Source organism: Gadus macrocephalus, chromosome 3, assembly GCF_031168955.1.
Source record: "Gadus macrocephalus chromosome 3, ASM3116895v1".
NCBI lineage: Eukaryota > Metazoa > Chordata > Actinopteri > Gadiformes > Gadidae > Gadus > Gadus macrocephalus.
The window spans coordinates 20,924,712-20,951,090 of record NC_082384.1 but is presented as its reverse complement, the minus strand read 5'-3'; the positions used below and the strand labels follow the sequence as shown (position 1 = coordinate 20,951,090).

At 44.3% G+C, this 26,379-nt stretch overlaps 3 protein-coding genes across 4 annotated transcripts; all 3 read right to left on the bottom strand.

The window, feature by feature from the left end:
• Nucleotides 1-1,287: 1,287 nt before the first annotated feature.
• LOC132453557 (C-type lectin domain family 4 member F-like) lies at nt 1,288-8,410 on the bottom strand. The gene is made up of 10 exons (XM_060046501.1): nt 8,040-8,410; nt 6,990-7,061; nt 6,233-6,283; nt 5,381-5,523; nt 5,033-5,136; nt 4,781-4,932; nt 3,852-4,193; nt 2,075-2,214; nt 1,866-1,969; nt 1,288-1,767 (listed from the first exon to the last, which is right to left on the bottom strand). The coding sequence occupies exons 1-10, from the start codon at nt 8,128-8,130 to the stop codon at nt 1,641-1,643; spliced, it is 1,326 nt and encodes a 441-aa protein (XP_059902484.1). The 5' UTR covers nt 8,131-8,410; the 3' UTR covers nt 1,288-1,640.
• Nucleotides 8,411-11,973: 3,563 nt separating this feature from the next.
• On the bottom strand, nt 11,974-20,696 carry LOC132453559 (macrophage mannose receptor 1-like). Of its 2 annotated transcripts, XM_060046504.1 has the most exons (10): nt 17,312-20,696; nt 16,098-16,169; nt 15,693-15,743; nt 14,850-14,992; nt 14,561-14,664; nt 14,309-14,460; nt 13,410-13,730; nt 12,778-12,917; nt 12,561-12,664; nt 11,974-12,460 (listed from the first exon to the last, which is right to left on the bottom strand). In XM_060046504.1, the coding sequence occupies exons 1-10, from the start codon at nt 17,400-17,402 to the stop codon at nt 12,334-12,336; spliced, it is 1,305 nt and encodes a 434-aa protein (XP_059902487.1). In that variant the 5' UTR covers nt 17,403-20,696; the 3' UTR covers nt 11,974-12,333. The 2 variants fall into 2 exon arrangements, with proteins under 2 accessions (XP_059902487.1, XP_059902488.1); XM_060046505.1 differs by lacking the exon at nt 15,693-15,743.
• A 142-nt stretch (nt 20,697-20,838) lies between these two features.
• tmem176 (transmembrane protein 176) lies at nt 20,839-26,027 on the bottom strand. Its single transcript, XM_060046526.1, has 6 exons — nt 25,747-26,027; nt 25,223-25,333; nt 23,607-23,663; nt 23,274-23,426; nt 22,162-22,278; nt 20,839-21,362 (listed from the first exon to the last, which is right to left on the bottom strand). Exons 1-6 carry the CDS (start codon nt 25,870-25,872, stop codon nt 21,309-21,311), a joined length of 618 nt encoding a protein of 205 aa, XP_059902509.1. The 5' UTR covers nt 25,873-26,027; the 3' UTR covers nt 20,839-21,308.
• Nucleotides 26,028-26,379: the final 352 nt, after the last annotated feature.

Below are 26,379 nucleotides of genomic sequence, written 5' to 3'. Positions count from 1 at the left end.
ACACACACACACACACACACACACACACACACACACACACACACACACACACACACACACACAGAATCTGGTGTGAAACTGTTCTGTGAGCAGCTTGTAATCTTATAGAACTATTATTTTGAGTAGCCTACATTAGTGAAGTCATTTTGGCTAGCGGTGTCAAAGGACTACGGGAGGATTCACTGAAGGCCAACACAACGATGTGATACCAGGGAGAGGGCGGTCACCACCTCTCCTCTCACACATTTGGCAATCATTACGGAAAATATAAAGCCTATCGCTATAGCCTATAGTCGTTCTGGGCTTCCCAATGGGTTATGGTAACAGTTAACGTAGTAAACGGTACCTTGAGATGCCCGCATCTGTCTACTTTGTGGTTGATTTAATAAAATACGAATGTTATAATGTATTTGATGCACTATAGAATTTGCATTGACTAACAACACAAAAGCTTCCGTTGCAAAACCAATGGCATAATAGTTTGCATAACACTATGAATCACTAACAACTGCCAGGGTTCTTTTCCAATTAAAAGACAATGTTGGGGTAACTGCCAGTCCACTTCCTTCGCATGCTGCTCTCTGCTGCCCCTCGTGGACGTCCACTACGACGTCTCAAAGGTATTTAAAATGATTTTCTTTCACCAATCACCTATTTTTAATCATTTTAGCTCGAGTTGCTGAGGCAAACATTTTAAGATATATATTTTTTATTTAATTTGTTATCCAAAGTTAAGGTGGCTTTATGTTTGATTTTGCTGGCGGGTTGAAGAACAAATGTGGGTGAACTCTACAGCGTTGTGATGTTTGTGTTGGCCTCAGCCCTCATTAAAACATAACCTTTGACCTTCCCTGAGTAGAGGTTGGAGGCTTGGAGACGATGGCCCTGCTGGGCAGCTATGGGGCATGTGAGGGTAAAACATTTGACTGTCTGTAGGTTTGAGACCCACGGTCAAGAGGATGAAAGCGGATTGATTTTATCTTATTAGAACATTGGGCTCTCCTCTCACATATTCTTTCAATGAAATTAAAAGAGAAGTAATACTGAAGTCAATCTGTAGAAGCACTGTCGTAAGGCTGCAGAAGTACTGATTAGTGAAGTGGTACTGTATCATTACTGTAGTAGTATGTTACCCTAATAGTACTGAAGTTGTAGTTCAGTGGTAGGTACTGTGTAGAGTAGCACAGTAGTATTGGAGTATAACTGTAATACTTTTTCTGACAGTATTAGTACTTTAGTATTCATCTATTTATCTGTACCAAGATAGAATGAATTGTAAAGGTCAATATCAGATGGTACTTTATTGTTCTGACAGGTTAAAGTACAGTAAGTACAGTACAGAGGAAATATAGCCTTGATTATGTTCAAGCGAAAGTTTTGGATGCAACAAAATTCAAATCTGTAATGAGAGTTGGCGATGCTTAAGCTCAACAGAGACGTGTTGGCCTACCTCAAATATAAGTAGTATCGTATAATGTAGAGAGAATAGAAAGGATCAATGTCTCAACCGACCAATACAAACAAAGCCTACAGAGGCTCTTTGTTCAGGACGGCATCCAGATGTTCAAGGACTGCAACCTTCTCACAGATCCGGAAGTAAAGCTCGGCACACAATCCATACCAGCCTCTGTCCCAAGCTACTACACCGTCTTCTCACAGATCCATTCATTTTGAGAGGCACAGGGTGTAGGAATCAACTGGCTGTTGCCAACTACTGCACAGGCTTCTGTGATAGTTGGATGGTTTGGTTCACCGGACAGCCAGGAACTGAAACGAGAAAGAATATAAAGTTGAGCCCAGTGTTACTCTCAGAGAAGTGTCACTCTCAGAGAAGAGAGGCTGCTGAATGGAGTCATCAGCATTACCTTGAAGTCACGTTGGTACCATCCACCCACTTCCAGGTCCCCTCTGTGTCTCGGTCCAGTCTCAGTCCAATCCAGGTTCCGAGCCACCATTTGGTAGCCAACTCCTGTTTAAAATATGAATAACAGCTGCTGTCATGAACACACACCTGGCTGATTGAAACATTTAACCACACAGACACACACACGCAGACAGACACAGCCTCTGTTACCTCTTCTACTTTGCTGTTGATAACCACCAGGTCTGCGTTTCTTTGCAGGCAGTCGTCTCTACTGGCCGTCCAGTTCCTCTTAGTCATTGAAACAAAGTAGAGACTCTGGTTGATAATACCCCAGCCCTCTGGTGTCAATGCTGTTGAATGTAAAGAAAGACCTTGAGAAGTAGACCACAATAGAAACCTGACCTTTAGTAGGCAACAATATAAACCTGAGCTTGTGTAGTAGACCACAATAGAAACCTGACCTTTAGTAGGCAACAATATAAACCTGAGCTTGTGCAGTAGACCACAATAGAAACCTGACCTTTATTAGGCAACAATATGAACATACCTTAAAGGTCTCATGGCATGAAAATCTCACTTTATGAGGTTTTCTGATATAAATATGAGTTCCCCTAGCCTGCCTATGGTCCCCCAGTGGCTTAAACTTGCGTTCGGTGTAAAACGAGCACTAGGTGTTTTGCTCGCCTTTGAAAAAACGGAGGCTCAAGCGGGCTGATTTGGAATCTCGTCCAATGTCATCATAAAGGATCTAAGCTCCTCCCCTTCTCTGCCTTGCCCGCCAAGAGAATTGTGCCCGCCAATGAGACACGACCGTGCGAGCGTGTGTGTGTGTGTGTGTGTGTGTGTGTGTGTGTGTGTGTGTGTGTGTGTGTGTGTGTGTGTGTGTGTGTGTGTGTGTGTGTGTGTGTGTGTGTGTATCTGTCTGTCTGTCTGTCTGTTTGTCTGTCTGTCTGTCTGTCTGTGTGGTGTGCGATTGGTGTTATGGCGCATAACACGTTGGTTCTTTGACGTCTCTTGTATTTCCACAACAAGACTGTAGTTGGGGTTATCTCAGCCATGGTTGAGAAGGTATTGGGGGAATGGAACTTTGGCTTTGACTCCCTGAAGTATGCACTGCGACATGCTGCCTGCCGCCGGTTGCCGTGGGGCACCACCGCCGCAAAGCACCACCGCCCGGCAGCAGGCAACGAGCGGTTCAGTCTACTTCAGATTGGCGTGGAAGTGGAAGAACCAGAGACGTCGGAGAACCCGACGCGGTCGTTTGAGATTCATAATATCGTCTTTTCGACACAGCTTTTCGACCAAGATAATATCTATTATATGATATAGATATCTATGTATAATATGATATTATAAAGCTCCAGGAATCCTGTGTGTTCTAGAATATTAACAGAACACGGCTAAAGGCTGTGTGCACCTCGCCATTGCGATGCATCCACTGTAAACAGGGCGCATGGTACCATGGCTGCAAGCTGCTCAGGGCCACACCCCCACCCTCCTCCTTGACCCGCCTCTCTCCTCCTCATTTGCATTAAAGCTACAGACACCGAAACGGCGCATTTGGGGAAAGCTCAATGTGCGACTAGCTCGCAGTGGCTGTAATTCTGCACCACGGCCGAATTTCGGTAACGTCTTGAAATACTGTGTTTGGGGCCCACTTATATCCATATTAAAGTGTCCATAAAGTAGCATGCAATGGGACCTTTAAGAGACAAACTTAAATGCCTGACTTTGTGTAGCAGAACACACTACAAACCTGACCGTGTGTAGTAGAACACACTAGAAACCGGGCCCTTGTGTAGTAGACCCCAATAGAGACGTGGCCTTGTGTATTAGGTCACAATATAGAGAGCTTGTTTAGTAGCTACGTTATAGCTACTAAATAACGTAGCTACCCAGCTAAAGTAGATACGTTATAGCAGAACTCCTGATCCAGCAGTCCTACTATGTTATTGCAGAACATCTGATCCAGCAGTCCAGTTCTTACCAATGACAAACAGCGGGGAAGTCTTATTGGCTGTGCCAGCGCTGTTGTTCGCCAAGCAGCTGATCGTGTCCACACCAGGCCTCACACTTCTAACGCTGAGGTCCTCCCCATTCACAAAGGCTAAAGGCTCTGATTTGTTGTCTGTCCTGTCCCTCTTCATGGGTTGGCCGTTGTATAGCCACTCGATGGAGGGTTTTGGCTGGCCACTGGCACGGCAGGAGAAGGATATTATTTCGCCCACGAGCACAAAATAAGTATCCTCTAATGATGTGATAGCGGGTACCTCCTTCTCCTCCTCCTCCTCCTCCTCCTCTTCCTCCTCCTCCTTCTCCTTGGGGATCCCTGAAAGGAAGACGAGATGAGTGAACTTTGTTCTACAACAGGAATGCAAACAGCTTCAATCACCATTTATACATTTAGTACTTCCACAGCCATTTAGTGTGCAGTGAACATGAACCCCTTAAATGTGTTCAAATGGCCGGCGAGTGTACTGAAACGTTTACCAATGGCAGTAGTCATTTTTTATTCACTATATTTATTTTCCACATGCAACCCAGAACAGAAGGTTATGAGATGGGACATTAGTGTTCAAACGTTATAGTACTGATTGGTCTAGGAAGAGGCCCCATCAGCACAGCGGAGGACCAACGCTGGGAGGCATTTACCTTTAAAGGGAGTGGCTAACTAGGGCTCTTTATATGAAGGCAGCACCACCAATCACCATTGAGCAAGCCTAGATTAGGCGTCGTCATCTCAGACCATGCATTACTACTATTTAATTACTCAGTTATGCAAGCTAAAAGGGGCCTTTCCGTGTGGCGAAGTTAGGGTTAAGTTGAACTTAACCCAAACTTTAGCATCAACTTAAGTTACACAAGCAGCAGTTCGAAGAAACACCTTAAAACAATAATTAATAAGAGTCTTCAGACCGTCTTTGTTCAGTTCAGCTTCCAGATGTTCCAGGACGTTGACCTTCTCACAGATCCAGTTGTTTTGAGAGGCACATGGACCCATCACCAATTGGTCAGCTGTTACTGCACAGGCATCATAGCCATACGGAAAGATTGGTACATGCCAGGTACTGAAACCATAAAAAGTAGAAAGTTGAGCCCAGTGTTGAGGTGATATCACTCTGTTGCTCTCAGAAAGGAGAGGGGGCTGGATGGAGTCATCAGCCTTACCTTGAAGTCAAGTTGGTACCATCCACCCACTTGTAGATCCCCTTTGTTTCTCGGCCAATCTGAAGTCCAATCCAGGAACCTCTCTCCAATTTTGCAACAAACCCCTGTTTCAAATATTAATAGTATCTGTTGTCATGAAAACACTGCTCTCACACACACACACACACACACACACACACACACACACACACACACACACACACACACACACACACATACACACACACACACACACACACACACACACACACACACACACACACACACACACACACACACACACACACACACACACACACACACACACACACAACACAGACACACACACACACACACAGCCTCTGTTACCTCTTCTTCTTTGCTGTTGATAACTAGCAGGTCTGCATCTTTGTTCAGACAGAAGTCTCTGCTGGCCTTCCAGTTCTTCTTGGTTGTAGAAATAAAGTAGAGACTCTGGTCGAAATATAGCCAGCCCCGTCGTGTCACACCAGCTGTTGAATTTAAAGGAAAACCTTCATAACCATATAACCTTTGTTATGTTACTGTTTGAATTACATGTGACCCAGAAATACCTCTAGAGACCTGACCGTGTGAATAGACCACAATAGAGACTTGACCTTGAGTATTCTCCACAATAGATACATGACCTTGAGTTGATTATAGACGACAATAGAGACCTGACCTTGTGTAGTAGACCACAATAGAAACCTGTAGTCACAGAGCTACTGCAAGGTCTGCTGATTGCCCATTTGTTCATGAAAGAAAAAAATACATAGCGTGTTAACCCCCAAACTTTAAAAGTTCCTTGTGTACTACAATTGAGGGTCCTCGTCGGTTTGTGAGTGAGCCCTCAGCGTTTGGAGCGCATGACAGAGAAGCTCCTCTGTTCTGGCTCTACGGCTCTCCCTGCTGGAGAAGACTCACAACAAATACAGTACCACGATGCTAGCAGTACAACACTGTCTATGCGCTTTGAGCCTGACTATTTATTTATTTATATTTTTAGTATGAGAGGATTTTCAAACCTAAATCCTAAAAGCCGAAAGTATTTTTGCAAGAATGTTTAATATCGTGACTAATCTAGTAACATTGAAATCGATAATATATATATTTATATATATAATATATATATATTTATATAATATATAATATATATATAATATATTTTAATACAATATATAAAATATATAAAAAACTCACCAAGTGAATGCATCAGGTGCCCTCTCCCCTTCGTCCAAGATGTCTCCGAGTCTAGGACAGGAGAGAGGAGTACCGAAGAAATGAGCTCTAAACCAGAACAGAATAGTCTCTGAACAGAGACTATTCAAAAGTCCATCCACGCTTTAGTGGTTATTATGAACAAGGAGTTGAATTAGGATCAGGGTTATCTGAGACGGGAGTTTTAGTTGCAGGTGTCACTCTTTTACTGCAATCTTTATGTTGCAATATTATTATTATTGTTATTTAAGTACCATTATCATGGATTATGTTTTGTTATCATTGTTTTACTAATAATAACATAGTGGATTATTATTATTCATATATCATTATTATGACCAGTATTCTTAATAATAAAGGATTAATTCATTCATATCCGTCCTTCGGAGGAGACGTAAAACCGAGGTCCTGACTCACTGAGGTCATAAAAGATCCCAGGGCACTTATCACAAAGAGTAGGGGTGTCCCCGGTGTTCTGGCCCAATCAGGCTCATTCAATCTGGCCCCCTAATCATCCTCCTGTGTAATTGGCTGACTCATTAATTCCCTCACTCTCCACTTCAAGCAGGTGTGTGGTGAGCGTTCTGGCGCAGATTGGTTGCCGTGCATCACCCAAGTGGGTGCTACATACTGGGGGTGGTTTGTGAGGTCCCCCCTTCATTGTAAAGCGTGTTTGAGTGTATAGAAAAGCGCTATATAAATTCAATCCATTATTATTATTATTATTATTTAGACTCACAGAGGCGCAGGGAGATGTTGAGAGTGGCTTGTAGAAAACACAGCAGAGCGACACAGATGTACAGCTTTAGAACTGTTCAGAGGCAGGACACACACAAACACACACACACACACACACACACACACACAATGATGTACATCCTGATATATTAAAACTGCATGGATATCGGTCACACTCCAGACATTGATTACATTAATCAATTAATTAGCTGATGCTTTTGTCCAATAAGTGCATTCAACAATGAAGGTACAACCCAGACGTTCATAAAGAGTTCATAAAACTCATCATATAGGCATAAGTGCTACATTATAAGAAAATTAGATAGAGATGTTGTTGTTTTATTATTATTATTATTATTATTATTATTCATGAGTGGAATACCCTAACTAGCTCCCTCACTTTTACACAACACTAACAAAATAATCTTCCAGGGGAGAATGCAGGAACCGCCTACATTGATTCTGCACTGATCTTATTTCTAGACGGGTACTCATCTGGACACTGATATTCAATTGATGTGCACGTATAGCACACAATATTTAGTTTGTTGTCTATTTGTCTACCTCACTTATTTCTAAACCCTGGCTACGGCTCTGAATTTACCTCTGGTGAGGAAATTAGGAAACTTTATTGAGATGTACTATCTATATCTCTGTAATGTAAGCTAAAAAGTATTAATGAAAATAATAAACTTGTGTTTCCTAAAGCTGCACTCTGTCATTTGTTGTAGCTACTCAATATTGACCGATCATATCAATGTACGTTTTCAGACCCAATGACCTGTGATTATGTCCATACATATATAACGAAACACACGTCTGCGGGAGAAAACTAGTAAAAGATCATAACTCACGGTTGGGTCGTTTGGTCTGGAAACATAAATGTTTATCGTTTGCCTTGAACGTAGACATAAATCGGTCTACAGGAGCAGCAGGTTGGGCACTTTGGCCTCAAACATTGACCAAATCTAATTCTTGAGATTAATTGAACATAAAATGTATTTTATTAATGGTGGTTTATTCGCTCTACATCCTCTAAAAAGGCTCCTACCAGATCTCCCCTTCCTGGTCCGCCTCCTGTCCAGAGACGTGTCCTCAGGTTCCTCAGGGGGTCCATGGTCCAGCTCAAGGACGGGCTCCATGGTTCCTCTCTGGACGGCTCCACTCCTTCAGCTCTCAGGCTTCAGCCCGGCTTTATCAGCTGGAGGAACCACGTCACATGTTTTAATCCTGACCAATCATCTGCTTTCATTCTGAACCATCACTGTCAGCCGATCATTTTCACATACACACAAACACACACACACACACACACACACACACACACACACACACACACACACACACACACACACACACACACACACACACACACACACACACACACACACACACTCCATAAAACTCGCTCACTCACTCACTCACTCAAAGCTCCTGCAAAGCCACCAACCCTTTCCTCCTGTAAAACTGGCTACGCAAATGATATACACACAGACATACTATACTAGAAGGTAGAGGTCATGTCTAGGAGGGGTCAAGCTGTATACTAGAAGGTAGAGCAAATGTCTAGGAGGGGTCAAGCGGTATACTAGAAGGTGGAGGTCATGTCTAGGAGGGGTCAAGCTGTATACTAGAAGGTGGAGGTCATGTCTAGGAGGGGTCAAGCTGTATACTAGAAGGTGGAGGTCATGTCTAGGAGGGGTCAAGCTGTATACTAGAAGGTGGAGGTCATGTCTAGGAGGGGTCAAGCTGTATACTAGAAGGTGGAGGTCATGTCTAGGAGGGGTCAAGCTGTATACTAGAAGGTGGAGGTCATGTCTAGGAGGGGTCAAGCTGACCTTGTGGTCTTCTGTCCCCAGACGCCGTTCTGTCTCACTGTCCTTGTTTCTTATTACAATATCGCTGCACTTAACGGGCGAGATTCATGTAGCCTACGCTTGGTCATGCTTTTAAATCAATTTAAACAGTAATAAAGACGTAGGTAAACAGGAAACTTTTTCGTAGGAACAAAACATTAGTTCCGTGCGCTTGCAGCACATTAACACATTCTAATTACACATTACACATGGGTTCAATCACATTTAACCTTTTAACCCAACATGAATTATTATCTATTCATTTATTACATGAAATTGAAGTATTGATTTTTAAGTGTGCATAATGAAAGAAAACTTATTTATGCAACGTCACTTACAAGGACCGTTATTTATCTTCTGGTCATGCATTTCATCATCTGCAGATATGTTGGGTTACAGATCGCTTCAGTCATGCTATCTGTTCCAAAAAAGTGTATCTTTCCGATTCACATCTCCCGTTCCGAAAAAGTAATCAGTCAGTAGGCCTACCGCAACATCGTATCTATCAATCAAGGGCGTGGATTTACGTGGGTCGGTTTTCACTGTCTTATCTGGTTATCACTGGTTATCAGTTGCTTGCTACATCCTATATAATCCGGGTAACCAAACAGACGCACGCACGCACGCACGCAGGCAGGCACAACCAGGTCACTATTCAGTGCATGAATTTGAGGAAAATAGTGAAATGGCAATTATAAAAACAACAATAGTAGGCTATGGGCTAATAGGATTGCGTAGACTTCAATAGAATGAACGCATGCCCTTCTCCAGCTAGAACGCAGCAGCACCTCTACCCAAGCCCCCCCCCCCCCCCCCCCAGCATAGCATAGTTGTGCTAGGCCTCGGGGCAAGACTTGCGCTTGGCCCCTCCTACCCCCCCCCCCCCTCCCAAACGCACACACACACACACACACACACACACACACACACACACACACACACACACACACACACACACACACACACACACACACACTCACACACACACACACACACACACACACACACACACACACACACACACACACACAGGATCTGGTATGAACCTGTTCTGTGAGCAGCTTGTAATCTTGTATAAATATTATGTTGAGTACATCAGTAAAGTATTTTTGGCTAGCGGTGTTAAAGGACTGCGGGACCCTTCCCTCTCCCCCTAATCGCCCTGCAGTCAGTTCACTGAGGGACAGGTGTGTCCCACCGATACTGCAATCAGCAGGTGACCAGGTGGGAGCCAATGAGAGGTCATGCCTGCAGTAGCAGGTGTTGAGGTGTCCCGTTACTCTGGATGTTTTACTGGTCGGTGGTTTCACTGAAGGCCAACACCACGATGTGATACCAGGGGAGGGGGCGGTCACCACCTCTCCTCTCACACGCTGCCTGGCGACACCTCTCCCACCAGGCATCTCTTGCAGGGTAAGTCAGGTCCTGTGGTGATCATAGGCGGGAATGTATCTGAGATAGAACATTTGTAAAGAATAAAACGTGCCCATCCGTGATCCAATTTTTTTTTTATGGCCCTCTCACAGTTCCAAGAGGCTGCTAATTGGACAAGGTGGATGGAGCAGGTTTGATTAATTACTGTTAAAGGAGTAATCCACCCGACAAATCTTTATTTGTACTTACACTAGAACAAAATATTTTGGAACATTAAGCAATCATTACGGGAAATTGGCAAACAATTTGAAAGCCCTCATTCTCAGGCTTCTAGATAGCAATGATTTTCTAAAGGGCTCATGCATTGTATAGGAGTATAAATATGGTCTTGATAGTAATGACGTTTTGGTCATTGTTTAGTTATTGATCTGGAAATGATTAGTCATTATGGGAAGATGTGTTTGAAACTAGCACCTCATTTCTCATGAGATGTGCTAATAAGTTTTTATTAGGTTATCGTATATTTACCTTTTTTTGATTTTACAGTATACTGTTGACAGGTAGGCGTTTTCCTTCTGCCTACCTTTCACAGCGGAATAATAACTCTAAGGAATGAAACAAACGTTCCGACGTTTATTGGATAAAACTGTGCACAACATTCTGCTCTCCGTGAGAGTCAGGTACCGAGAAAGGGAACATCTCACTTATTAAAGGTGTCATCATTCACATGTGACTCCATGCCATATTTGGCGCAACAGCGCCTCCTCCTGGACAAATACAGCTAAATGCATCATACATTTAACCACTCTCAATCTACATTTCTTGAGTCCTGTGATGCATTCTGCTATACAAGCCAAATGCACTGCATGGTTGGAGCCCCGTCCACGGGAAGTGTTTTTACTGTTGTATGCAATCAGTCATTGTTTATTTACATAGGCTACATACAATAACACTAATGACATGTAGTATCATATATCGAAGGGAGGCTGAATTCCTTAATAGTATTAGATGCCTTGATGCAAGACCCACTGATAAGCATCATAACCCCGACATCCCTTTGACTGTGAATATATAGCCAATCGCTATAGCCTAGTCGTTCTGGGCTTCGCAATGGGTTATGGTAACCATTAACGTAGTAAACGGTACCTTGAGATGCCCGCATCTTGCTTGGGTAACTGCCGGTCCACTTCCTTCGCATGCTGCTCTCTGCTGCCCCCCGTGGACGTCCACTACGACGTCTCAAAGATATTTAAAATGATTTTCTTTCACCAATCACCTATTTTAATCATTTTAGCTCGAGTTGCTATGGCAAACATTTTAAGATATATATTTTTTATTTAATTTGTTATCCAAAGTTAAGGTGGCTTTATGTTTCATTTTGCTGGCGGGTTGGAGAATAATTGTGGGGGAACTGCAGGGTTGAGACCCACGGTCAAGAGGATGAAAGCGGATTGATCTTATCTTATTAGAACATTGGGCACTCCTGTCACATATTCTTTAAATGAAATTAAAAGAGAAGTAATGATGAAGTCAATCTGTAGAAGCACTGTCGTAAGGCTGCAGAAGTACTGATTAGTGAAGTGGTACTGTATCATTACTGTAGTAGTATGTTACCCTAGTGGTACTGAAGTTGTAGTTCAGTGGTAGGTACTGAGTAGATTAGTGCAGTAGTATTGGAGTAGAACTGTAATACTTTTATTGACAGTATTAGTACTTTAATATTTATCTGTACCAAGATAAAATGCATTTAAAGGACAAGATCAGATGGTACTTTATTGTTCTTACAGGTGAAAGTACAGTAAGTACAGTACAGAGGAAATATAGCCTTGATTATGTTCAAGCGAAAGTTTTGGATACAACAAAATTCTAATCTGTATTGAGAGTTGGCGATGCTTAAGCTCCACAGAGATGTGTTGGCCTACCTCAAATATAAGTAGTATCGTATAATGTGCAGAGAATAGAAAGGATCAACGTCTCAACCGACCAATACAAACAAAGCCCACAGAGGCTCTTTGTTCAGGACGGCATCCAGATGTTCAAGGACTGCAACCTTCTCAAGGATCCGGAAGTAAAGCTCGGCACACAATCCATCATACCAGCCTCTGTCCCAAGCTACTACACCGTCTTCTCACAGATCCAATGATTTTGAGAGGCACAGGGTGTAGGAATCAACTGGCTGTTGTCACCTAATGCACAGGCTTCTGTGATAGTTGGAAGGTATGGTTCACCGGACAGCCAGGAACTGAAACGAGAAGGAATATAAAGTTGAGCCCAGTGTGAAGGTGATATCACCCTGTCACTCTCAGAGAAGAGAGGCTGCTGAATGGAGTCATCAGCATTACCTTGAAGTCACGTTGGTACCATCCACCCACTTCCAGGTCCCCTCTGTGTCTCGGTCCAGTCTCAGTCCAATCCAGGTTCTGAGCCACCATTTGGTAGCCAACTCCTGTTTCAAATATGAATAACAGCTGCTGTCATGAACACACACCTGGCTGAATGAAACATTTAACCACACAGACACACACACACACACACGCAGACAGACACAGCCTCTGTTACCTCTTCTACTTTGCTGTTGATAACCACCAGGTCTGCGTTTCTTTGCAGGCAGTCGTCTCTACTGGCTGTCCAGTTCCTCTTAGTCATTGAAACAAAGTAGAGACTCTGGTTGAAAATCCTCCAGCCCTCTGGTGTCAATTCTGTTGAATTTAAAGAAAGACCTTGAGAAGTAGACCACAATAGAAACCTGACCTTTAGTAGGCAACAATATAAACCTGAGCTTGTGTAGTAGACCACAATAGAAACCTGACCTTTAGTAGGCAACAATATAAACCTGAGCTTGTGTAGTAGACCACAATATAAACCTGACCTTTAGGAGGCAACAATATAAACCTGAGCTTGTGTAGTAGACCACAATAGAAACCTGACCTTTAGTAGGCAACAATATAAACCTGAGCTTGTGTAGTAGACCACAATAGAAACCTGACCTTTAGTAGGCAACAATATAAACCATACTTTAATAGACCAACTTAAATGCCTGACCTTGTGTAGTAGACCACAATATAAACCTGACCTTGTTTAGTAGACCACAATAGAGACGTGACCTTGTGTATTTGGTCAAAATAGAGACCTTGTGTAGTAGAATACAATGCGTTATTGCAGAACATCTGATCCAGCAGTCCAGTTCTTACCAACGACTAACAGCATGGCGGTCTTATTGGCTGTGCCAGCGCTGTTGTTCGCCAAGCAGCTGATCGTGTCCACACCAGGCCTCGCACTTCTGACGATGAGGTCCTCCCCCTCCACAAAGACTAAAGGCTCTGGTTTGTTGTCTGTCCTGTCCCTCTTCACAGGCCGGCCGTTGTATAGCCACTCGATGGTGGGTTTTGGCTGGCCACTGGCACGGCAGTATAAGATGACTGTGTCGCCCAAGGACCCAATATAATTATCCTTGAATGCTGTGATAGCGGGTACCTCCTCCTCCTCTTCCTCCTCCTTCTCATTGGGCATCCCTGAAAGGAAGACGAGATGAGTGAACTTTGTTCTACAACAGGAATGCAAACAGCTTCAATCACCATTTATACATTTAGTACTTCCACAGCCATTTAGTGTGCAGTGAACATGAACCCCTTAAATGTGTTCAAATGGCCGGCGAGTGTACTGAAACGTTTACCAATGGCAGTAGTCATTTTTTATTCACTATATATTTTCCACATGCAACCCAGAACAGAAGGTTATGAGATGGGACATTAGTGTTCAAACGTTATAGTACTGATTGGTCTGGGAAGAGGCCCCATCAGCACAGCGGAGGACCAACGCTGGGAGGCATTTACCTTTAAAGGGAGTGGCTACCTAGGGCTCTTTATATGAAGGCAGCACCACCAATCACCATTGAGCAAGCCTAGAGTAGGCGTCGTCATCTCAGACCATGCATTACTACTATTTAATTACTCAGTTATGCAAGCTAAAAGGGGCCTTTCTGTGTGGCGAAGTTTGGGTTAAGTTGAACTTAACCCAAACTTAAGCATCAACTTAAGTTACACATTTCAAAGAAACACCTTAAAACAATAATTAATAAGAGTCTTCAGACCCTCTTTGTTCAGTTCAGCTTCCAGATGTTCCAGGACGTTGACCTTCTCACAGATCCAGTTCTTTCGAGAGTCACACGACCTCATATCCAATTGGTCAGCTGTTACTGCACAGCCATCAAAGCTAGACGGAAAGATTAATGCATGCCCGGTACTGAAACCAGAAAAAGTAGAAAGTTGAGCCCAGTGTTGAGGTGATATCACTCTGTTGCTCTCAGAAAGGAGAGGGTCCTGGATGGAGTCATCAGCCTTACCTTGAAGTCAAGTTGGTACCATCCACCCACTTGTAGATCCCCTTTGTTTCTCGGCCAATCTGAAGTCCAATCCAGGAACCTCTCTCCAATTTTGCAACCAACCCCTGTTTCAAATATTAATAGTATCTGTTGTCATGACAACACTGCTTTCACACACACACACACACACACACACACACACACACACACACACACACACACACACACACACACACACACACACACACACACACACACACACACACACACACACACACACACACACACACACACACACAGCCTCTGTTACCTTTTCTTCTTTGCTGTTGATAACTAGCAGGTCTGCGTCTTTGTCCAAACAGAAGTCTCTGCTGGCCATCCAGGTCTTCTTGGTTGTAGAAATAAAGTAGAGACTCTGGTCAAAATATAGCCAGCCCCGGCGTGTCACACCACCTGTTGAATGTAATGGAAAACCTTTCTAATCATATAACCTTTGTTATGTTACTGTTTTAATTAAATGTGACCCAGAAATAACTCTAGAGGATAGAGACCTGACCGTGTGACTAGACCACAATAGAGACCTGACCTTGAGTATTCTCCACAATAGATACATGACTTTGATTATAGACGACAATAGAGACCTGACCTTGTGTAGTAGACCATAATAGAAACCTGAAGTCACAGAGCTACTGCAAGGTGCGATTTGTTTGGGGGGGATGGAAGGGATGCCCCACCTCAGATCTTTTTTTGGGGGGGAAATTTAATGTTTCATGTCACTTTAGTTTGTATTAAAAGAAAGAAAAAATATATAGCATGTTAACCCCACAAACTTTAAAAGTTCCTTGTTGTACTACAATTGCGGGGTCCTCGTCGGTTTGTGAGTGAGCCCTCAGCGTTTGGAGCGCATGACAGAGAAGCTCCTCTGTTCTGGCTCTACGGCTCTCCCTGCTGGAGAAGACTCACAACAAATACAGTACCACGATGCTAGCAGTACAACACTGTCTATGCGCTTTGAGCCTGACTATAGATTTATTTATATTTTTAGTATGAGAGGATATTCAAACATAAATCCCAAAAGAAGAAACTATTTTTGTAAGTAAGTTTAATATCATGACTAATCTAGTAACATTGAAATCGATTATAAAAAACTCACCAAGTGAATCCATCAGGTGCTCTCTCCCTTTCGTCCAAGATGTCGCTGAGTCTAGGACAGGAGAGAGGAGTACCGCAGAAATGAGCTCCAAACCAGAACAGAATAGTCTCTGAACAGGACCCGCAGCCAATCAAACTCAAAGACCTTTAGTGGTTATTATGAACAAGGAGTTGAATTAGGATCAGGGTTATCTGAGACTGATGTTTTAGTTGCAGTAGGTGTTACTGTTTCACTGCAATCTTTATGTTGTAATATTATTATTATTCTTATTTCAGCCATCATTATCATGGATTATGTTTTGTTATCATTGTTTTACTAATAATAACATTGTGGATTATTATTATTCATATATCATTATTATGACCAGTATTCTTAATAATAAAGGATTAATTAATTTAGACTCACGGAGGCGCAGGGAGATGTTGAGAGTGGCTTGTAGAAAACACAGCAGAGCGACACAGACGTACAGCTTTAGAACTGTTCCGCGGCAGGACACACACACACACACACACACACACACACACACACACACACACACACACACACACACACACACACACACACACACATACACAAACACACACACACACACACACACGCACACACAGACACACACACACACACGCACACACAGACACACACACACACACACACACACACACACACACACACGCACACACACACACACACACACAAACAGTGATGTACATTCTGATATATTAAAACTGCATGGATATCATTCACAGTCCAGACATTAATTGCATTAATTACATAAATTAATTAGCTGATGCTTTTGTCCAAAGTGACTCCCAATAAGTGCATTCAACGATGAAGATACAACCCAAAAACTCATGAAGAGTTCATGAAACTCATCACTCATCACATTATAAGGACAATAGATTGAGATGTTGTATTCTTAAAAAATGTATATAGTTTTATTATTATTATTATTCATGAGTAGAATAAGCTAACTAGCTCCCTCACTTTTACACAACACTACTAACAAAATAATCTTCCAGGGGAGAATGCAGGAACCCATTGGTTCGGGATCGATCTTATTTCAAGACAGGTACTCATCTGGACACTGATATTCAATTGATGTGCACAAATAGCGCTCAATATTTAGTTTGTTGTCTATTTGTCTACCTCACTTATTTCTAAACCCTGGCTACGGCTCTGACTGTAACTTTGCTGAAGATATAAGAACACTTTATTGAGATGTACTATCTATATCTCTGTAATGTAAGCTGCCACTAACAAGTATTAATGAAATAATAAACATGTGTTTCCTACAGCTGCACTCTGTCATTTGTTGTAGCTACTCAATATTAACTGATCACATAAATGTAAGTTTATCAGACCCAATGACCTGTGATTATGTCCATACATATACAATGAAACACACGTCTGCGTCGTTTGGTCTGGAAGCACATTTTTATCGTTTGCCTTGAACATACACATAAATCATTATGCCAGCATCATTTCCTTGGCGCAGCAGGTTGGGCACTTTGGCCTCAAACGTTGGCCAAATGAAATCTAATTCTTGAGATCTATTGAACATAAAACTTATTTTATTACTGATTGTTTATTCACTCTAAATCCTCTAAAAAGGCTCCTACCAGATCTCCCCTTCCTGGTCTGCCTCCTGTCCAGAGACGTGTCCTCAGGTTCCTCAGGGGGTCCAGGGTCCAGCTCAAGGACGGGCTCCATGGTTCCTCTCTGGACGGCTCCACTCCTTCAGCTCTCAGGCTTCAGCCCGGCTTTATCAGCTGGAGGAACCACGTCACATGTTTTAATCCTGACCAATCATCTGCTTTCATTCTGAACCATCACTGTCAGCAAATATTTTTTCTACTCTTATCATTTACATTTAGGGCATTTAGCAGACGCTTTTATCCAAAGCGACATACTATAAGTTATCAGACGCCATCATTTTACACACACACACACACACACACACACACACACACACACACACACACACACACACACACACACACAGACTCAAACACACACTTAACACACTCTCACCAAATCACTCACTCACTCACTCACTCACTCACTCACTCACTCACTCACTCACTCACTCACTCACTCACTCACTCACTCACTCACTCACTCACTCACTCACTCACTCACACAAAGCTCCTGCAAAACCAACAACCCTTTCCTCCTGTAAAATTGGCTATGCAAATTATTTACATGCAGACATACTAAACTAGAAGGCAGTGGACATGTCTAGGAGGGGTCAAGCTGTATACTAGAAGGCAGTGGACATGTCTAGGAGGGGTCAAGCTGTATACTAGAAGGCCGTGAACATGTCTAGGAGGGGTCAAGCTGTATACTAGAAAGTATATGTAGGCGGTTCCTGCATTCTCCCCTGAAAGATTATTGTGTTAGTGTTGTGTAAAAGTGAGGGAGCTAGTTAGCTTATTCTACTCATGAATAACAATAAAACCATGTATTTTTAAGAATCCAACATCTCTATCTATCTATTCTTATAATGTAGCACTTTTGTCTCCATGATGAGTTTCAGAACTCTTCGTGAACTTTTTACCTGTAACCCAACATATCTTTAGATGATGAAATGCACGACCAGAAGATAATCAAAGGTCCTGGCTGTGAGGAAACATCCTGTGAGATCCACACGATACACTAGAAGTACCAGAGGCCAAGCTGCTGCTGACAGGAAACGCTACAAACCCTCTTGCTGCAGATGTCAAACTCTGTCTGTCGGCCTCTTTCTCTCTCTGTTGGTCGAGGGATATTTAACCATGAAAATAAATGACGAGTTGATAAAGGGACAAATCAGGACCAAATCATGTCCATGGTGTTTTAGCTGAGTCTATGTAGTCTTTAAATCTGTAACCCTGAGCAACTGTTTCTGATCAAGTTAATGGAACAGATGGTCTTCACACAAATGATCATGATGATCTCATCAAAACCGAGCTCCTCCTAATCCCAGGGAAAGATTGCCCACACATGGACTTACTGGTCACCGTTGAGAACATCACTGTATCTCCTTCTCCAACTGCCAGAAACCTCGGTGTGGTATTGGACAATCAGTTATGCTGCATCGCAAACATCACTGCGGTGGCCCGATCCTGCAGATTTGCACATTACAACATCCACAGAATCCGGCCCTTCCTCACAAGCAGCTCAGCTTCTAGTCCAATCACTGGTCATCTCCCGCCTCGACTACTGCAACTCACTCCTGGCTGGACTTCCTGCCTCTGCGATTAAACCTTTGCAGTGCATCCAGAATGCGGCAGCACGCCTCGTGTTCAACCTACCAAAGTTCTCCCATGTGACCCCCCTCTTCCGGGACCTCCACTGGCTCCCTGTAGTAGCTTAAGACGATGGTACTGGCATACAAGGCAGTCGATGGAACTGCCCCTGCCTACCTCCAAGCATTGGTAAAGCCACACACCCCAGCTCGAACCCTCCGCGCAACTACCTCAGCTGGACGCCTGGTACCGCCATCGCTAAGAGCTAGTAAGGGTCGATCAGCAAAGTCACAACTTTTCTCGGTTTTGGGACCTCAGTGGTGGAACGAGCTCCCTGCCATTCTCAGGACCGCAGAGTCGCTCACTACCTTCCGAAAAAAACTCAAGACTCACCTGTTCAGAGTCCACCTCGACTCTGCATAGCCACCCTCCCCCTTCTGGCCACCATTGTACATTGTATTGTATTGTATTGTATTGTATTATAGTACTTCACTGTGTAGCAACTGCAGTAGCTGCTATCATTGCTGTAACACGGGGAATTGGTTAGCCTAGCGATTGTTGTACTTGCACTTGGTTCTATGAACATCCTTACTGTACTGACAGCGATATATTGTTGCACTTCTTATGAAAAATGTACTTATTGTAAGTCGCTTTGGATAAAAGCGTCTGCTAAATACCCTGAATGTAAATGCAGGTTCCCTGGTTCCTCAACACCCTGCAGGTTCCCTGGTTCCTCTACACCCCGCAGCTTCCCTGGTTCCTCTACACCCGCTGGTTCCCTGGTTCCTCTACACCCTGCATGTTCTATTGTTTCTCTAAAATACTGTTTGACGAAAGGCTAGTTGTAGATGTTCACTCTGATGCATCATCATGATCATTTGTGTGAAGACCATCTGTTCCATTAACTTGATCAGAAACAGTTGCTCAGGGTAACAGATTTAAAGACTACATAGACTCAGCTAAAACCCCATGGACATGATTTGGTCCTGATTGTTCCCTTTATCAACTCGTCATTTATTTTCATGTTTAAACATCCCTCGACCAACAGAGTGAGAGAGGCCGACAGACTGAGTTTGATATCTGCAGCTCACAGGATGTTTCCTCACAGCCAGGACCTTTTATTATCTTCTGGTCATCATCTAAAGATATGTTGGGTTACAGGTCGCTTCAGGGTCAGTCATGCTATCTGTGACAGGTACACATTTCCGTTCCAAAAAAGTAATCAGTCAGTACCGCAACATCTTGTCTATCTAATTATTCATATTTGTGTGTCCGTTTCTGAGTATTTTGATTACGAAATCAGATAATTTTTCCAATAATTGTTGAAGTACTTGGAATCACCTTTGGAGGGTTAAGATGGTTAGCAGCAGCAACCGGACTAAATGCAGTCGAGAGTTCCTCGAAAGTTTTTTGAGGTATTTCATTGATTCAGAAAAACAGGGGAGATTTTTTTTTACGTAAATACTTTTCTCCGAATTCTAGAACATTAGGTTGTTAAGTCAGAAATAATTTTCTCAAGTGAACCCATTACTCTTCCAACCAATCACAACCGTTTGTCTAATATGAGGCGGGATAAATACGATGACGGTCAGCGGAGCGCCGTAGAGACAAGTTGGCTGCCGCTGATAAAGAACGTTGTGTTGATTACGCTATCAAGGCAGTATAACGACTGCACTTTTATTGCGATAAAATATGTGTTTTTTTCGTAGCACGGTTACAGTCGCTACATCACCCGTTTCGTTGCTATGATTGGTTGAAGGCCTATCCAATCGCGTCCAGAGGCCTTTTTGTCTGCGCCCGTTGGTGACGCCCCTAATGGAATATTAACGGAGAGGTCCCAGGGGAGATTCAGTTGGCAGTTCGTCCGGCGATGCCTGGCTACTATAGTTCAACACTGATTGAACAGCCGTCCTCTTAGCTCTTTGATAGCACAGAAAGGCCTGTGGTTTTATTTAGTAGAAAATATATCAGAATATGTGAGGCGGTACAGAAGATGTAAATGTTGGAGGGAGCAAAACACAAACACATTTTTACATGTATAAAAAATCCCAAGACCCAAGAGGACAAACGATTAACAACCAAACTAAAACCACAACGTGTAGAAGAAACACCTTCTCCCCCAACCACCTTAGTTGGTCTTCAACAACATTTCATTGCACACAACTCCCTCCCTCCTTCCTCCCTCCCTCCTCCCTCCCTCCCTCCTCCCTCCCTCCTTCCTCCCTCCCTCCCTCCCTCCCTACTCCCTCCCTCCTTCCTCCCTCCCTTTTCCCCTCCCTCCCTTTTCCCCTCCCTCCTCCCTCTCTCTAGGATGGCAGTTTGAGTGACAGACATGTGACACATCAGCGTCTAGGATGATGATACTGCCTCGTCCAATCACAGGTCAGCTTCAGTCAGGGGGAATGACTGATGTGGGCGTGTCTAAGGCCTGTTCGTTGAGAGTCTGAGAGCGAGAGAGATAGAGAGGAAGAAACAAGCATGGAGAGATGACAGGAAGAGCACACTATTAATTCCCAAAAACCTTATTCCCTAAGTTGTTTTCTGCTATTGCACTTAAAGGGGACATATTATACCACCAGGTGTGAGTGTGATTGGCCATAACAAGCCGTGAAAATCTGCCTCTTCTGACATCGCAAGTGGGCGTGTCCACCTAGATGTATGCTGGATAGATCAGTCTACCAGCCTACGCAGTGGATTGTAGCAAACGTTGCTCATCTATCCGTCATACTTATAGGTGGATACGCCCACTTGTGATGTCAGAGGAGGCCGATTATCAAAACGGCTTGTAATGGCTAATCACACTCACACCTGGTGGTATAATAGGTCACCTTTAAGTTGTTTCTTCTATTGTTCTTAAATGTTTTTCTTACATTGTTCTTACGTTGTTTTCTTCTATTGTACTTTTTCTATTTTGCTTTTCTGATATTGTAGTTTAATAGATATCTGGTATTGTACTTGAGTAGTTTTCTGGTATTTTACTTTGGTCGTTTTCTGGTATTGTACTTTGGTGTACGTATTGGTCCTGGTGTCGTCTGTGGGTTGTCATTCTGTTGTCTGCCGGTTGTCATGATGTCGGCTGTAGTCTGTGGGTTGTCATGGTGCTGAAGGTGGGTTGTCATGGTGTTGACTGTGGGTTGTCATTGTGTCGGCTGTCGTCTGTGTGTTCTCATGGTGTCGTGGTGTTGTCTGTGGGTTGTCAAGAAGACGGCTGTCTTCTGTGGGTTTTCATGAAATAGCCTTACCGAGTACTGGGAGAAATTGTTTCTGACGCGGTAGAGCAGGAAGCAGAAGGTCGAGGAGATCGTGGTCTGGGTCAACGTGAATAAGAAGAGAGATGACTTCACCCCTCGACTCAGCTTCTGAAACATACACATACACACACAGACACACACACACACACAGACACACACACACACACGCACACACACACACACACACACACGCACACACACACACACACACACAGACACACACACACACAGACACACACACAGACACACACACGCACACACACACACACACACACACGCACACACACACACACACACACACACACACACACACACACACACACACACACACACACACACACACACGGACACACACACACACACACACTTCAGCTGAAACCGGTTCAGTTTGGGTTGGTGTGCTACTGAGTGTTGGTTTGTTATTGGCTGTTCACCCTCCCTCAAGCCCGCTCAGATGCGCGTTTCGACGTCCCTCACACACGCTCCTATCAAACGACTGTGTTGTTTTAATCGCTGATATTTGAACCGCCTGTGTTTCAGCGGAGGTCCTCCTGCCAAAAACGACAGGGCTATTCTCCCTTTAAACACGTATTGAGGGCGCCATCAGCTGCTCACACCACAGACAGACATGCAGATAGACAGGCAGACTGGTTGACTGACAGACATGCAGATAGACAGCCAGGAAGACAGACTGACTGATAGACATGCAGACAGACAGTCAGGCAGACAGACTGGCTAACTGACAGACAGGCAAGGCAACTTTATTTATATAGCACTTTTCATACACAAGGCTGACTCAAAGTGCTTCACATATAAACATTGTCGTACAATAAAATAAAATAATATATAAGTAAAAGAAAACATATGCAAAGAAATGGGTAAAATAGAAAGTTAAAAAGGCATTTTTGTATTAAAATAGAAAATAAAGGCAAATTTAAAAAGTTAAAAGGCAGACAGAAATACTGACTAACTGACAGACTGACTGGCACTGAGACAGATAGACAGACATGCAAACAGACAGTCAGGGAGACAGACAGACATGCAGGTAGACAGTTAGGGAGGCAGACAGACATGCAGACAGACAGTCAGGGAGGCAGACTCACATTGACGTAGTACGGGTCTTCACACATGTTGCCGTACCCCCGTGACTTTACACAGGGGATCTCTGGGTTCTTGACCAGGTCTGTGATGTAGACCACCGCTGCTACCAGGGACACCAGCACGGACCCAAGTGTGACCAGCATACACACGCGCAGCTGGACAAAAACATGAAGACAACGAGACACTGAAGCAGCTAAACAACTACATGAAGACAACAAGGCAATATTGTCCGCAACCCAGACATGTGTGTGTGTGTGTGTGTGTGTGTGTGTGTGTGTGTGTGTGTGTGTGTGTGTGTGTGTGTGTGTGTGTGTGTGTGTGTGTGACAGACTTACACTCTTGATGGTGCAGCGCTTCTCCGTGATAATAGCGGTCACTCCGGCTGCAATGAACTGCAACACACACCCACAGAGCCCACAGGTGAGACCACCAGGTGAGATCAACCAGGTGAGACCACCAGGTGAGATCCACCAGGTGAGCCCACAGGTGAGACCACCAGGTGAGACCACCAGGTGAGCCCACAGGTGAGACCACCAGGTGAGACCACCAGGTGAGATCCACCAGGTGAGACCACCAGGTGAGATCCACCAGGTGAGATCCACCAGGTGAGATCCACCAGGTGAGACCACCAGGTGAGACCACCAGGTGAGATCCACCTGGTGAGATCCACCAGGTGAGATCCACCAGGTGAGCCCACCAGGTGAGATCCACCAGGTGAGATCCACCAGGTTAGCCCACAGGTGAGATCCACCAGGTGAGCCCACCAGGTGAGATCCACCAGGTTAGCCCACAGGTGGAGAGCAACAGACATGTCTACACCTGATAACAAGCATTCCCTCTGGTGTTCGCCTGGACCTTTGGCCCGCAGACAGAAGCACATGTACTGAGCGCAGGTCCAGCTAGAACCTGAGACCTTCAGAACACGGAGAACCGGGTTCTGATAAGCTGGCCAGTGGAAGGTCCAGCCCTCTGACGGAGCTCCAAAGTCTCAGGGGGGTCAGTGTGGAAAAGCACCAGTACGGGCCGACCCGTACTCATGGGACGCTTCACACAGACACACACACATACGCACACACAGACATATACATACACGCACACACATGCACAAACAGTGACATATAGACACACACCGACAAACACAGACACAAAAACGCATAGACACCCAGACACACACAAACACACACACAAACACACACACACACACACACACACACACACACACACACACACACACACACACACACACATACACACATACACACTGTGGCAACCCGGCCCCGACACGGCGGGCCTGGAAGCCCAGAGGGCAGGTAATACGAGCTGTCTACCACCCTTTTCCCCCAGAGGGCGCCAAGGGTCGCTTTGGCAAGGTCCCACTCAACGCCAACGGGAGACACCTGTGTACCAGGCCAATCAGACCCACGTGAGGGCTATAAAAGAGAAGCTGAGATGTAGTCTAAAACACAGGAGGTATGTGACCCATGCAGGAGCAGAGAGCGGAGCGAGAGTCCCTACCCGGACGGACCTTTGCCCCAGGACCCGGTCTAGAGAAGACCACAGGAGACCACGGAAGGACCTCCTCTCCTGGATACCGGGACAGCGCGTGAGACGCGACCACAGCGTCCCCAGTGGCTCACGGAGCCCAGACTCTTTATTTGTATAGTTTGCATTGACGGGTGATTCCCCTTTTTTCCGTTCTTTGGAATTAATAAACGTGCCTTGTTGGCAGTTTGAGCAGCAGAGACTCTTGTTCCTTGAGCTGGGATACCACAACACATACAAGTGCACACACACACACACACACACACGCATATGTATACACACAATCGCACACAGAAAAACATATATATACGCACATACACTCACACACACAGAAACACACACACACGCAAACACACTTAAACAAACGACACATAAACACACACACACACACACACACACACACACTTACGACCAGGCCGCTCCACCAGGGGGTCCCGGTGTTGAGGACCTCAGAGAAGGTGGTGAGGCACAGAGGGAAGGAGTAGGTCACCACCAACAAGCCCAACATCAACTGGGTGACCTGGGGACCACACACACACACACACATATACATATATATATGTATACATATATATATATATATATAAATGTAAAACCGTAATGTAACACAAACGTAACTTAACATACTCATTTAGTTCTAGTCTAGAACGTTTTGAATAACTGAATCATGTTTGACTCTGATCCTAAGCCCTCACAAAACTTTTGTGTTTACCTCACATGCACGGTCTCATGCACGCACTAACACAAAACAGCATTCCACTGATCCTGGTGTTTTTGGCATATGTTTTTCATTAATTCACTCACTCGTCTCTTTCTCTCTCTCACGTGGTGTAGCAAGTTTAGTCTGTTTCCTCTTTTCTCTCTCTCTCTCTCTCTCTCTCTCTCTCTCTCTCTCTCTCTCTCTCTCTCTCGCTCATCCCTCCGCCCACTCACCCCTAGAGCTTTTGGCTCTCCCTTCTGCAGGCTCTCGCGCAGAGCTTGTTGTCTCTCCGTTATTTTCGTGAGGTTAACGTCCTCCTGCACGCGGACGAACAGGTCGCTTGAGATGGACACGGCCATGGCTGGATCAGGATGAGGATGATGTAGAAAAAAGGTGGTTCAGTCTCTTGAAAGTTGCTGCCGTGAAGAGGGACAAAACAATTGTTACATCATCAAGAGGGTTAAAGTTGTTACTCTGGTAATTTAGTACATTTGGCGAGGAGCGATCGCGATGTTCTGCTGAAACGCACACGCTTGTCTCGTTTGGTAACGCAGACAGAAACACTGAGAACGCCGACGGCGGGGGATTTATTTCAGTAAAAGGTATCAGCATAGTCACCTGTCTCCCTCGGATGAATCACAATGAAATGGAACAGAAAGCGACACAGATCCAAAACACAATCCCTTCGTTTCTAACTTTGTTCCCTATTCTCCGAAACCGCCCTCCTCCTATTCATGGGCATGTGCGTGCGTGCGTGTATGCGAGTGAGTGCGTAGTGTGCCTGCGTGCGTTTGTCCTGCGCGTAGCGGCCGGACTCAAGGTCTGCTCACTGCTGCCGAACTACATTGGGAGAGGGTTCGTCTTGC